The sequence below is a fragment of the Symphalangus syndactylus genome, chromosome 22, assembly GCF_028878055.3.
Source record: "Symphalangus syndactylus isolate Jambi chromosome 22, NHGRI_mSymSyn1-v2.1_pri, whole genome shotgun sequence".
In the NCBI taxonomy this organism is placed as follows: Eukaryota; Metazoa; Chordata; class Mammalia; order Primates; family Hylobatidae; genus Symphalangus; species Symphalangus syndactylus.
Window position 1 is genome coordinate 43,813,508 of NC_072444.2, and position 13,817 is coordinate 43,827,324.

Here is a 13,817-nt window from a genome sequence, read left to right on the forward strand (position 1 = left end):
AGCTTATGTAATTTCTTGATGATCAGTTATAGAAATTGCGTATTAACTTCCTACTGTAGGAGTTGAGGGTTTAGCTTTCTTACATATACCACTCTCCCCACTCCTGTTTTCTCTCCTACCATTCTCCCAATATGGGAATAGCACAAGTTGGGGGTTACTTTAATATTCTGTGTTACATTATTTTGACTATGTAAGTATGTTTAGAGAGGGCCATATAGTGTCATTGTTCAGGCAGAGCTGTAGAGTACTATTACATTTTCTTTTTTTTTTTTTTTTTTTTTTTTTTGAGACTGAGTCTTGCTCTGTTGCCAGGCTGGAGTGCAGTGGCGCTATCTCGGCTCACTGCAACCCCCACCTCTTGGGTTCAAGTGATTCTCCTGCCTCAGCCTCCTGAGTAGCTGGGACTACAGGCACCCGCCACCACAGCCTGGATAATTTTTGTATTTTTAGTAGAGATGGGGTTTCACCATATTGGCCAGGACGATCTCGATCTCTTGACATCATGATCTGCCTACCTCAGCCTTCCAAAGTGCTGGGATTACAGGTGTGAGCCACTGTGCCCAGCCCTACATTTTGTTTTTTGTAAATATTTTTTTGCCTTGGAGTTAACAATTGCCTTGTCATTGTTTTTGCTTGGTTTTCTGTACATTGAATAATTATTCCCCTCCAAAGTCTTCACATAACCGTAAACTCAGTAGGGTCAGGTAATTTCTCAGTTCTGTTTTTCTGTTTCCCTAGTGGGATCCCCACCAGCACTCCATCCCCCTACTCTGTTCTGGCCTGCTTGCTGTCTGGGACTAGAGACACCACCAGCTGTTACCATGGGGTTTCCCTTGGACACCACCCCATGACTTCCCTGGGCCTCTTTGTTGTGTTTCCCACCCTGAAGTCTCCACCCTCTTGGTTACTCATTTTGATGAAGCACATGTTCCAGTAGGTTCCTGAGAGAAGGGAATTAGGAGGGGAAGCTTTGGAGACTTCACGTGTTTACAGATGTCTTTACTTGACTTTACACTTGATCAGTAGTTTGGCCAGGTCCTAGAACTAACATTGGAGCTTCCAGTGCAGCAGTTCGGCAGTTTGATGCCCTTTGCTTCCTCTCAGTGTGTTGTCTGCTGTGGTGGCTGTGTGTTTTCCTTCCCTTGAAAACTGGTAGGATCTTCTCTCTTTTTGGAAATTTCAAAGTGATATTCTTAATGTTTTTTCTTTCATTGTGATGGGCACTCAGTGTATCCTTTCCATCTGGAAACTCGTGTCCTTCAGTTCTGAGAATTTCTATTTTTTTGTTGTTAATCACCTTCTCTATGTATTCCCTTCTTGGAATCTTGACTCGTCAGATGTTAGATCCTCTGAACAGCTTCTCCAGTTTGCTTATCTTTTTTCTACTTTTTTATCTCTTTGTCTTCTAACCCTTCTATTGAGACTTGTTAATTTCTGAGAGTTCTTTCCTGGTAACTGTTCTTGTTTTGTTTGTGAATAGAGTGTCTTCTCGGAGGCTATGAAAGCTTTTGAAGCTTCCTTCTGTTTCCTGCCATGTCTCTTTTCTTCATTTTTTTGTCTTGATTGTTTTTACCTGTCTTTTGAGTCTATCTGAGTTTTGGTAATCCTTGACTGTATTTTCTTGTTTAAAGTCAGTCACTGAAAAGCTGGCAGGCCTTTCTGTATGGCTTAGTGAGTTTGCCAGCTTGTGGACCTCACCGGAGTGGCTGGGCAGGGCCTGGCTATTTCTTCAGGAGATTACCAAATGCCAGTATCTCTAGGACTTTTCTCTTGGGCTGGACGGTTTCTTCAGTGAGGAATTTTCCAGTCCCCTGGGCACCACCATGTATTAGGGGAAGAGGAGGGCTTGTGGAATCTTTGCATTCAGTCTCACCTTTGCCCTCAGCTCTGCCGGGCATCCCTGGAGAAAAAGCCTCCAGTGCCCCACCATTGGAGGTGGCCTGCCTGCTACTGGCCGGACCCAACTGCTCCTCACACTCACATGCTGCCAATCCTCCTGTGCACCTGCCCACCTTCTCAGGCAACTGGTGACTAGTTCCTGAGCCCTCCTGCGTGCCGCAGAGGACACAGAGGCGGCGGGTTTTGTATCGGTCTTCCCTCCTGCCAGCTCCAGCTTCTGCTTTCTCTAGTCTGTTAGCTCAGGTACTGTGCCTGCATCTGTCTGCTTTTCAGCTTCTGAAATGTTACCCACTTCCCTCATCTGCTGTTATTTCTTCTCCTGTTTTCTTTGTGGGTTTGTGTACTGTCACATTAGTGCCAATTTGAGCAGGGCAATGAGACAGTTCCTATTATTTACTGTGCCTTAAGAACTATCTTCCCTCCCCATTCTTCCTCCCACAGCAGTGCTCCTCCAGTCTTCTGGAGCCTCACTCCAGGGGCCTCCCCCACCTACATTTGCAGCACTCCTGAGGCTTGTGCCTTAGCTGCAGCCTCCCGAGCATCTGCTTGGGCAGGGATGTTAATTTGCCTGGCACTGTCAACTCCGAGCCAGTCTGGCACAGTGAAGGGCAGCAGATTGTGGCTGTCTCCTGTGTACTAGAATGATTATTACAATGTGTACTTCTTACCTTTTTTTTGTGCCTCTCGCCTTTAAATGTATGAAGTAGTTTTTTTCTTCTTGGTTTTCTCGCTTCTAAAATGATCCTGTGGGCGAGGCGCAGTGGCTCATGCCTATAATCCCAGCACTTTGGGGGGCCAAGGTGGAAAGATCACTTGAGCCCAGGAGTTCAAGACCAGCTTGGGCAATATAGTGAGACCCCATCCTTTAAAAAAAAAAAGTGATCCTGTGGCTCTTAGGCATTGCTCCATTCTTCGCTTGTGTGTGGTGGGGATTCTCCAAGCTTTTGGCTTCACCCAGCCTTCATAAGAAAGGCGTTGGTATCACCAAAGCACTTTGCAAGAGAGGCTTAGGGTTATATGGCAGTGTGGGGCTGTGGGCAGAGCATCGTTTTTGGGATCAGACAGACTGGATGTGGGAAAGTTGTTTATCTCTGAACTCCTTTTGTACTTCGGTCACATGGAGCTACTGCCACCCAATGTGTCGTGGGTCCTGGTGTCCCTTGATGGTGGGGGGTGGATTCTTGTGCCTGGCAGCTTGTAAGTATTTAGTAAATGTGATGTTCTCCACTTGGAGGGTGCTTTTCCTTCTATTTCATCTGTGTGGGGGAACCTTTAGAAACCGAGGGCTCCCCACTGTGCAGTTAGTTTTTCCTGTTGATGGGGGAGGAGAAAACCACCTAAGAACCTGGGTATCAAGAGTCAGGCTGTTCTGATGAGTGGGGCTTCTAACCTTTTTCACTGCATGACATGCGTATAAAATGATAAAATTCTGTGGTGCCCAGGACATTCTGGATCACGGCAAGGCAGCTTGTGACTGGGCTAACCAGAGGCCATCAGCCTGGGTGTGCAGCTGCCCAGGCCCTGTCCAGCTTCCCCACAGGCGAGGGGTTTGCTCTTTGAGGCACATCCATTAATGGGCACTGCTCTGGGTGCTAATGGGCCTGGGCAGTGGAGCAGCCACTCCCAGGTTCCACCTGCTCAGGCTCCTGACCCTCGGTTTCCCACATGTAAATTGGGAAACATGAAACCTGTCTTTTACAGTGCTGAGGAGTCTTGGCAGGGCTGGCTGGATTTCTTCTTTTCGTTTCTTTTCTTTTTTTTTTTTTGAGACGGAGTCTCACTCTATTGCCCAGGCTGGAGTGAAGTGGTGTGATCTTGGCACTGCAACCTCCGCCTCCCAGGTTCAAGTGATTCTCCTGCCTCAGCCTCACAAGTAGCTGGGATTACAGGTGCCTGCCACCACACCCAGCTTATTTTTTTTATTTTTAGTAGAGATGGGGTCTCACCATGTTGGCCAGGCTGGTCTCAAACTTCTGACCTCAGGTGATCCACCCACCTCAGCCTCCCAAAGTGCTGGGATTACAGGTGTGAGCCACCATGCCTGGCTGGATTTTTTTTTTTTTTTTTTAATGTAGTACTCAGCTTGGTGCCTGGTGTTGGTAGGTCCTGCGTACCTGTAGTTTGTCCTCATTGTCTTTGTTGTTGTCATCATCATCATCACTGTTGTTATAATTCTTGGGAAGCTACAAAAACGTCCACCATCACATTCCAAGACAGAGGGAAAGAGAGTGACATTCCCAGTGCTATGTGAGTTCATTGATAGGGGTTGTGCCCTTTGGCAGGGAGCTGGAAATTTTTTTTTTTTTTTTTAGATGGAGTTTCACTTTTGTTTCCCAGGCTGGAGTGCAATGGCATGATCTCGGCTCACCACAACCTCTGCCTCCCGGGTTCAAGTGATTCTCCTGCCTCAGCCTCCCGAGTAGCTGGGATTACAGGCATACGCCACCACACTCGGCTAATTTTGTGTTTTTAGTAGAGATGGGGTTTCTCCATGTTGGTCAGGCTGGTCACGAATTCCCAACCTCAGGTGATCCGCCAGCCTCGGCCTCCCGAAGTGCTGGGATTACAGGCGTGAACCACCACGCCCGGCAGGGAGCTAGAAATTAAAGAGAAGTTTTTAAAACTTAGTGTTATGGGAAATCAGCACAAAAATGGCTGAAGGGCACTTTTCTCCTTTCTGCTCATATCTTGGAGCATGCCTGTGTCTTGGCAAACAGTTGCTTCCAGCCTTTTTTTGGAAATAGCAGTGCTTTCTTTGTCACTCTCTTTGGGCTTCATGAAATCTGGAGATGCCCCTTGTATAGACTCTGTGCTGAGAGTGAGAGATGTTGAAGCAGGAAAAAGCATAGTCCAAAAAGAAAACAAAAAACGGAAAGGAGGGAATCCTGAAGAGAATGGTGGGCCTAAAGCTAGAATCGGGGAAAGGCTGGGGGGTGCATCTGTAGCCAGTCATTTTTTTGGGTCTAACGATATTCCTGCATGACAGAGGGCTTTCTACTTGAGAATAGCTAGCCTGAGCTCCTTTTTCCCTCTGATGTGTTTTCAAGATAACTGAGACATTATTCTGTGGTCTAACACAGCTTCATTCTTCTCTAGACCCTATATCTACGGACCTACGTCTCAGGGGGAAAGGATGCAAATTCTCCAGAATTTCAAGCACAACCCCAAAATTAACACCATCTTCATATCCAAGGTTTGTGTGGCATATGGGGTGGAGGTGAGGCCCTTAGCACTCTGGGGACCTGGGGGGTACACTGTGATTCCTGGACAGTGAATTCAAATCTGCTGAAGGAACTTCTCATGCATGTTTTCATTTCCGACGTGTCCAGGGATGGGGACACTGCCTGGGGTTAGTGGAAGGAGCAGACTGAGGATTTGCATGCATCATGGATAATCTATAAAGGCTTTTTGAGGTTTTTCCAATTCTTTTTGGGATGTAGGAGTTTTCAGTTGTATTTCCTTATTTATAAAAGGAAAAAAAGTTCATTTCCTACTCTGGCAAAAGTAGGCATTTAGATGAAGTTCTCTTTACAAGTTGGAGATCCTGTGTGTCGCGGCAGCCTTTGTCCTGGTTCCTGGTGTCCCTTGATGATGGGTAGTGGATGTCAGCACAGACTTGCGCAGGCCCATCTGTGGGCCTAAACCACCCCAGGGATGGTTTACTCTGCAATCAGAAGCTGTAGCCCCACAGTTTAGAATAGTCATTCAGATTAAGACAGACCCAAAGCCCAAAAGAAATGAGATTTTACAACCAGGCGCGGTGGCTCACGCCTGTAATCCCAGCACTTTGGGAGGCTGAGGCGGGTGGATCACTGGAGGTCAGGAGTTCGAGACCAGCCTGGCCAACATGGTGAGACCCCATCTCTACTAAAAATACAAAAATTAGCTGGGTGTGGTGGCAGACGCCTGTAATCCCAGCTACTCAGGGAGGCTGAGGCAGCAGGGTTCAATCACTTGAACCTGGGAGGCGGAGGTTGCAGTGGAGCTGAGATTGTGCCATTGCACTCCAGCCTAGGCAACAAGAGCGAGACTCTGTCTCAAAAAAAAAAAAAAAAAAAAAGGAAATGAGATTTTATGTGATTGTGGCTGGGCACATAAGCACCAAACCTTCATGTCTATGGCTGGGAACCTCGATGTTTGGAGCCCCAGAGCTGAGGAATCCACCTACAGTCAGAATCCCATATGGGGCAGTTGTTCGTCCCAGTTCACATCCCACATGTACTGCTGGTGTCAGTGGCCAACAGGTAAGAGTATGGATGGTTTTGTGGAGACATATTTCCGTAGCCAAAAAAAATGAATGACTCAAAGTCAGTCTCTGTTCAAGGGCCCTCTCATCTCTGGGCTCCTGGCACCCAGCACTGTGAATGTCACTGATGCCTGGTATTAATTCTTCAGGATGACTCTTAGGAGAACTCACGCAAGGTCCTGGAGACCCAGAGATGCCTTTCTGAGGTTTATTCCTTCACCTCTCTCTGCCTGCATCAGATAGACCCTGGTACAAAGAGGAAAAAAGAGTGATTGTGTTTCAAAATTATCTACAGAACTTATTTAAGTTCTGAATCAGTTGACTTTTTTTTTCCTCATATATAAAAACCTTCCAACTTGTTTCTGTAGGTAGGTGACACTTCGTTTGATCTGCCAGAAGCAAATGTCCTCATTCAGATCTCATCCCATGGTGGCTCCAGGCGTCAGGAAGCCCAAAGGCTAGGGCGGGTGCTTCGAGCTAAAAAAGGTAAAGTGGCCTTTCATCTTCTGTTGCAGGAGGTCACTCCTCTTAAGCCACTTCAGTTAGGAAGACGATAGGGGTGAGAGCTGCCATGTGCCCTGGGGCTAAATAGACTCTGGAGAGAGGGGATCCCAAAGCAAAGACCTAGATCCTTATGGCCCATCATTATTTCTCATACCTTGGGGGTGAATATGCAGGTGTTTTCCATGACAGCGGCACGGAATCCACACAGATGTGCTGTGTACACTGTGCAGCTGTGTTGGTAGATGGTAAGAGGGAGCCAGGGCAAGGCAGTGCTTATGGGGTAGATGTGGAAGGGAGAAAACAGAGCTGGGCCACCAGTGTAAGTGGAGGAGCTGGAAGCTGCTTCTGGAACTTGATCAGAAGGCAGGGAAAGGTTTGGTAGGAGCAGCTTGGGCAGACACACAATGGACACATCATTCATAACCTGTGCAGAGTGCTGCCCTGGTGGCAGTTTGCAGCAGGGGCAGGGCAAGCTCAGTGAGTGAGGAGGTGAGAATCCGCATTGCAAAGGCGTTTTCTGAGGAGGCGTGGCACCCCTGTGCTTGCTTACTGCAGTAAAAGGGCCCAGACCGCCATTGTGGGCATGGCAGGGACTGACACTCTTGCTAAGGGATGGCCGTGTCTGCCTTACTGGGACCAGGGCACATCCTGAGACAAGGACGCAGGCCCTATCCTCAAGGAATCTGCTTATTCAAGGAGGTATCTGGACTGCTAGAATGTTTGAAAATGACAAGATTAGTGGGCATATGTTGGAACTGTACTGCATTCAAATGTGTTTAAGAAGCATCTAGTAGCTTGTATTTAAAATGGAGATGAGGCAAATAGCATGGACTAGAAATAGCATGGACTCGGGCACCAAACCAGCTGTGTCACCTTTGGCAAATTATTTTCTCCTCTGAGACTTGGTTTTCCCATCCCAAGTGGGGGTGACAATCCTATCTTGCCAAGACTGCTGTGAGGATTCAGCTTATAAATCATAAAATATAGTCGGCTGGCTGGGCACAGTGGCTCACACCTATAATCCCAGCACTTTGGGAGGCCAAGGCAGGAGGATAGCTTGAGCCCAGGAGTTTGAGACCATCTTGGGCAATATAGTGAGAGCCCATCTCTACAAAAAATAAAACTAGTTGGGTGTGGTGGTGTGTGCCTGTGGTTCCAGCTACTTGGTAGGCTGAGACAGTAGCTTTTATAAACTGACAGGACTATGATCTGCTAGCAAATGTGAACATAATTCATTACTTATTCCTTACTCTAATTTGAAAACTCCTTTATTGATTGATTGATTGAGACAGAGTCTCATTCTCTCACCCAGGCTGGAGTGCAGTGGCACAATCTCGGCTCACTGCAACCTCCATCTCCTGGGTTCAAGTGCGATTCACCTGCCTCAGCCTCCTGAGTACCTGGGACTACAAGCATGCACCACCATGTCCAGCTAATTTTTTTTTGTATTTTTAGTAAAGACGGGGTTTCACCATTTTGGCCAGGCTCATCTCTAGTGATCCACCCACCTGGGCCTCCCAAGGTGTGGGGATTACAGGTGTGAGCCACCGTGCCCAGCCTTAAAAACTCCCTTAAATGTGAATAGAAGGCCAGGCGCGGTGGCTCACGCCTGTAATCCCAACACTTTGGGAGGCCGAGGCGGGCGGATCACGAGGTCAGGAGATTGAGACCATCCTGGCTAACATGGTAAACCCCGTCTCTACTAAAAATACAAAAAATTAGCTGGGCGTGGTGGCGGGCGCCTGTAGTCCCAGCTACTCGGGAGGCTGAGTCAGGAGAATGGCATGAACCTAGGAGGCGGAGCTTACAGTGAGCCGAGATCGCGCCACTGCACTCCAGCCTGGGCAACAGAGTGAGACTCTGTCTCAAAAAAAAATGTGAATAGAGTTGTTTTCTTACTCAAAACACTGTTTAACATAAGACACTTGGCTTCTGTCTTTGCATCTCTGAGCTCTTGTAAGACTTGAGAAACAATTACATTCGAGGGCAGTATGCTTAACCTACTGACATTTGAACTACAAAGCAAAGATGTTCAGATTTTCCTGAAGGATCAAGTCTTTCAGGCCACAGAATTTTCTGTCCTAGTTTCTTAATACAGTAGTCCCCCCATATTTGCAATTTTCCTTTCTACATTCAATTACCCATGGTCAACTGTAGTCTAAAAATATTAAATGGAAAATTCTAGAAATAAACAATTCATAAGTTTTAAATTACACACTATTCTGAGTAGCATCCAGGATGTGAATTCTTGCTTTGTGCAGCATATTCATGCTTAAATTCTCCCCACCCATTAGTCACTTAGTAGCCATCTCAGTTGTCATGGACTGTCACTGTATCGCAGTGCTTGTTTTCAAGTAACCCTTATCTTACTAATGGCCCCAAAGCACAAGTGTAATGATGCTAGCTATTCAGATATGCCAAAGAGAAGCTGTAAAGTGCTTTCTTAAAGTGAAAAGGTAAAAGTTATTAATTTAAGAAAGGGAATAAAAATCGTATGCTAAGGTTGCTAAGATCGATGGTGAGAGTGACTCTTCTTACTGTACAAGATGATCATCCCCAGAGCACATAGCCGTCAGACTTTCCGAGGTCAATACAAAAGAATCTTAAAGACAGCTAGAGAAAAGGGTCATATAACTCATCATGCTAACAGCAGACTTCTTAGCAGAAACTTTACAAGTCAGAAGAGATTGGGGGACTGTTTTTAGCATTCTTAAAGAAAAGAAAAGAAATCCTGGCCAGGCACAGTGGCTCACACCTGTAATCCCAGCACTTTGGGAGGCCAAGGTAGGCAGATTGCTTGAACTCAGGAGTTTGAGACCAGTCTGGGCAACATGACGAAACCCTGTTTCTACAAAAAATACAACAATTAGCCGGGTGTGGTGGTGTGCGCCTGTAGTCCCAGCCACTCCGGAGGCTGAGGCAAGAGAATTGCTTGCCTGGGAGGCAGAGGTTGCAGTGATCTGACATCTCACCACGGCATTCCACCTTGGGCAACAGAACAAGACCCCGTTTAAAACAAAAACAAACAAAAAAACAGGCCAGGTGCAGTGGCTTACACCTGTAATCCTAGCACTTTGGGAGGCCGAGGTGAGTGGATCACCTGAGGTCAGGAGTTCGAGACCAGCCTGGCCAACATGGTGAACCCCCATATCCACTAAAAATACAAAAATTAGCCGGGCGTGGTTTCGGGTGCCTATAATCTCAGCTACTCAGGAGGCTGAGGCAGGAGTATTGCTGGAACCCAGGAGGCAGAGGTTTCAGTGAGCCGAGATTGCACCATTGCACTCCAGCCTGGGCAACAACAGCAAGACTCTGTCTCAAAACAAAAAAACAAAAACCAAAAAACCATAGTGAGACCCAGTCTCTTTAAGAAGAAAATAAAAAAAATCCTAACCAAGAATTTCATATCCTGCCAAACTAAGCTTCATAAGCAAAGAAGAAATAAAATCTTTCCCAGACAAGCAACTGCTAAAAGAATTTGTTGTCACCAGACTGGCCCTACAAGAGAGGCTTGAGAGTTCTAAACATGGAAATGAAAGAATGATGACACCTGCTACCACAAAAGTACACGTAAGCACATAGCCCACAGACCCTGTAAAGCAACTACACAATCCAAACTACAGAGCAACCAGCTAATGACACCATGATAGGAATAAAGCCTCATGTATCAATATTAACCTTGAATGTAAACAACCTAAACACCCCACCTAGAAGACTTGGAGTGGCAAATTGGATTAAAAACAAGACCCAGCCTTCTGCTGTCTTCAAGAGACCTCTCTCACATGTAACAGGACCCATAGGTTCAAAGTAAAGGGATAGGGAAAAATCTATCACACAAATAAAAAAAAGAGTGGGGCAGGGGGTCACTATTCTTGCATCAGATAAAACAGACTTTAAACCAGCCACAGTAAAAAAGGACAAAAAGGTCATTACACAGTGATAAATGGTTCAATTCAACAAGAAGACTTAACTATCCTAAATATATATGCACCCAACACTGGAGCACCCAGATTCATAAAACAAGTACTTCTAGAGCTAGGAAAAGGCTTAGGCAGCCACACAATAATAGTAGGAGATTTTGACACCCCACTGACAGCATTAGACAGATTATAGAGGCAGAAAACTAACAAATTCTGTACTTAAAATTCAACACTTGACCAATTGGACCTAATAGGCATCTACATAATTCTCTACCCAACAACCACAGAATATATATTCTCATCTGCCCCCAGAATATACTCTTAAGATTGATCACGTGGGCCTGGTGCAGTGGCTCATGCGTGTAATCCCAGCACTTTGGGAGGCTGAGGCTGGCGGATTGCCTGAGCTCAGGAGTTTGCAACCAGCCACGGTGAAACCTCGTCTCTACTAAAATACAAAAATTAGCTGAGTGTGGCGGCGTGCGCCTGTAGTCCCAGCTACTCGGGAGCCTGAGGCAGGAGAACTGGCTTGAAGCTGGGAGGCGGAGGTTGCAGTGAGCCAAGATCATGCCACTGCACTCCAGCCTGGGCAACAGAGCAGGACTCCGTCACAAAAAAAAAAAAAAAAAAAAATCATGTGTTTGGCCATAAAGCAATGTAAGACTTTATGCTCGACTTTATTAAAGTCTCAATAAATTCGACAGGGTGCAGTGGCTCACGCCTGTAATCCCAGCACTTTGGGAGTCCAAGGCAGGCACATCACGAGGTCAGGAGATCGAGACCATCCTGGCTAACACGGTGAAACCACGTCTCCACTAAAAATACAAAAAATTAGCCAGGCGTGTGGTGACAGGTGCCTGTAGTCTCAGCTACTCGGGAGGCTGAAGCAGGAGAATGGCGTGAACCTGGAAGGTGGAGCTTGCAGTGAGCCGAGATTGCGCCACTGCACTCCAGCCTGGGCAACAGAGCGAGACTCTGTCTCAAAAAAAAAAAAAAAAAAAGACTCAATAAATTCAAAAAAGTTGAAATCATACCAAGCATGTTCTTGGATCACAGTGGAATAAAAGTAGAAATCAGTACCAGGAAGAACTCTCAAAACCATGCAGTTGGCCAGGCACAGTGGCTCATGCCTGTAATCCCAGCACTTTGGGAGGCCAAAGTGGGAGGATCATTTGAACTCAGGAGTTCAAGACCATTCTGGGCAACATAGTGAGACCCCATCTCTAAATAAAAGCAAAAAGCAAAAAAAAAAACCCACACAATTACATAGAAACAAAACAACTTGTTCCTGAATGACTTTTGGATAAACAAATTAGGCAGGAATCAAAAATTATTTGAAACAAATGAAAACAGATACAACATACCAAATCTCTGGGGTACAGCAAAGGTATTGTTAAGAAAGTTTATAGCACTGAACACCTACATCGAGAAGATAGATTTCAAATTAACAACTTGACGTTTCACCTGAAGGAACTAGAAAAATAAGAACAAGCTAATCCCAAAACTAGCTGAAGAAAAGAAATAACTAAAATCAGAGCAGAACTAAATGAAATTCAGACTCAAAAACAATACAAAGGACCAATGAAATAAAAAGCTGGTTCTTTGAAAAGATAAATAAGGCCAGGCGCAGTAGCTCATGCCTGTAATCTTGGAACTTTGGGAGGCCGAGGTGGGTGGATCACAAGGTCAGGAGTTCAAGAGCAGCCTGACCAACATGGAGAAACCCCGTCTCTACTAAAAATACAAAAATTGGCTGAATGTGGTGGCACATGCTTGTAATCCCAGCTACTCAGGAGGCTGAGGCAGGAGAATTGCGTGAACCCAGGAGGCAGAGGCTGCAGTGAGCCAAGATCGCGCCTCTGCACTCCAGCCTGGGTGACAGAGCGAGACTCCGTCTCAAAAAAAAAAAGATAAATAAGATTGATGGACTGCTAGTTAGATTAACAAAAAAGGGAAGATCCAAATAAGGACAATCAGAAATGACAAAGGTGACATCACAGCTGATCCCCAGAAATACACTCTCAGAGACTTATAAATACCTCTGTGCACACAAACTAGTAAATCTAGAGGAAATAGGTAAATTCCTGGAAACATACAACTTCCCAAGATTGAATCAGGAATTAATTGAAACCCTGAACAGATCAATAAGGAGAAATTGAATCAGTAATTTAAAAAAAAATATGGCCCCAGGCATGGTGGCTCACACCTGTAATCCCAGCACTTTGGGAGGCTGAGGCAGGTGGATCACCTGAGGTCAGGAGTTCCAGACCAGCCTGACCAACATGGTGAAACCTCGTCTCTACTAAAAATACAAAACTAGCTGGGCTTAGTGGCGTGTGCCTGTAGTTCCAACCACGTGGAAGGCTGAGGCAGGAGAATTGCTTAAACCCAGGAGGTGGAGGTTGCAGTGAGCTGAGATCGTGCCACTGCACTCCAGCCTGGGTGACAGAGTGAGACTCCATCTCAAAAAAAAAAAACAAAAAAAGAAAACTACCAACTAAAAAAGTCCTGGACCAGATGTATTCAGTTCTACTGAAACTACTCAAAAAAATTGAGGAGGAGGGACTTCTCCCTAACTCATACTACGAAATCACTATCATCCTGATACCAAAATCTGGCAAAGACACAATGAAAAAATAAAACTACAGGCCAGTATTCCTGATGAACACAGACACAAAAATCTGTAACAAAATGCTGACAAAGCAAATCCAGCGGCATATCAAAAAGTTAATTCACCACAGTCAAATAGGCTTTATTTCTGGGATGCAAAGTTGGTTCAACATGTGGAAGTCAATAAATGTGATTCACCACATAATTAAAAATGAAAAGCATATAATCATCCTAATAGAAAAAGGTTTTTTGTTTTTTTGAGGCAGAGTCTCGCTCTTGTTGCCCAGACTGGAGTGCAATGGTGCAATCTTGGCTCACTGCAACCTCTGCCTCCCAGATTCAAACTATTCTCCTGCCTCAGCCTCCCGAGTAGCTGGTTCTACAGGCATGCACCACCATGCCTAGCTAGTTTTTTTGTATTTTTAGTAGAGACAGGGTTTCGCCATGTTGGCAATGCTGGTCTCGAAGGCCTGACCTCAGGTGATCCACCCACCTCAGCCTCCCAAAGTGCTGGGATTACAGGTGTGAGCCACTGCGTCCGGCCCAGAAAGAGCTTTTGATAAAATTCAACATTCCTTCATGATAAAAACCCTCAACAAATGGCATCGAAGGAACATATCTCAATAATAAAAGCCATC

General features: G+C 45.7%; 1 protein-coding gene across 2 annotated transcripts in view; it reads left to right on the forward strand.

Annotated features, from left to right (window-relative positions):
• Positions 1 to 13,817, forward strand: part of ERCC3 (ERCC excision repair 3, TFIIH core complex helicase subunit) — a 37,779-nt gene that overhangs the window by 17,144 nt on the left and 6,818 nt on the right. For both annotated transcript variants that reach the window (XM_055262107.2, XM_063631277.1), the window contains exons 11-12: positions 4,996 to 5,092; positions 6,514 to 6,631. In XM_055262107.2, the coding sequence (XP_055118082.1) occupies positions 4,996 to 5,092; positions 6,514 to 6,631 (215 nt within the window). The remainder of the gene's footprint in view (positions 1 to 4,995; positions 5,093 to 6,513; positions 6,632 to 13,817) is intronic.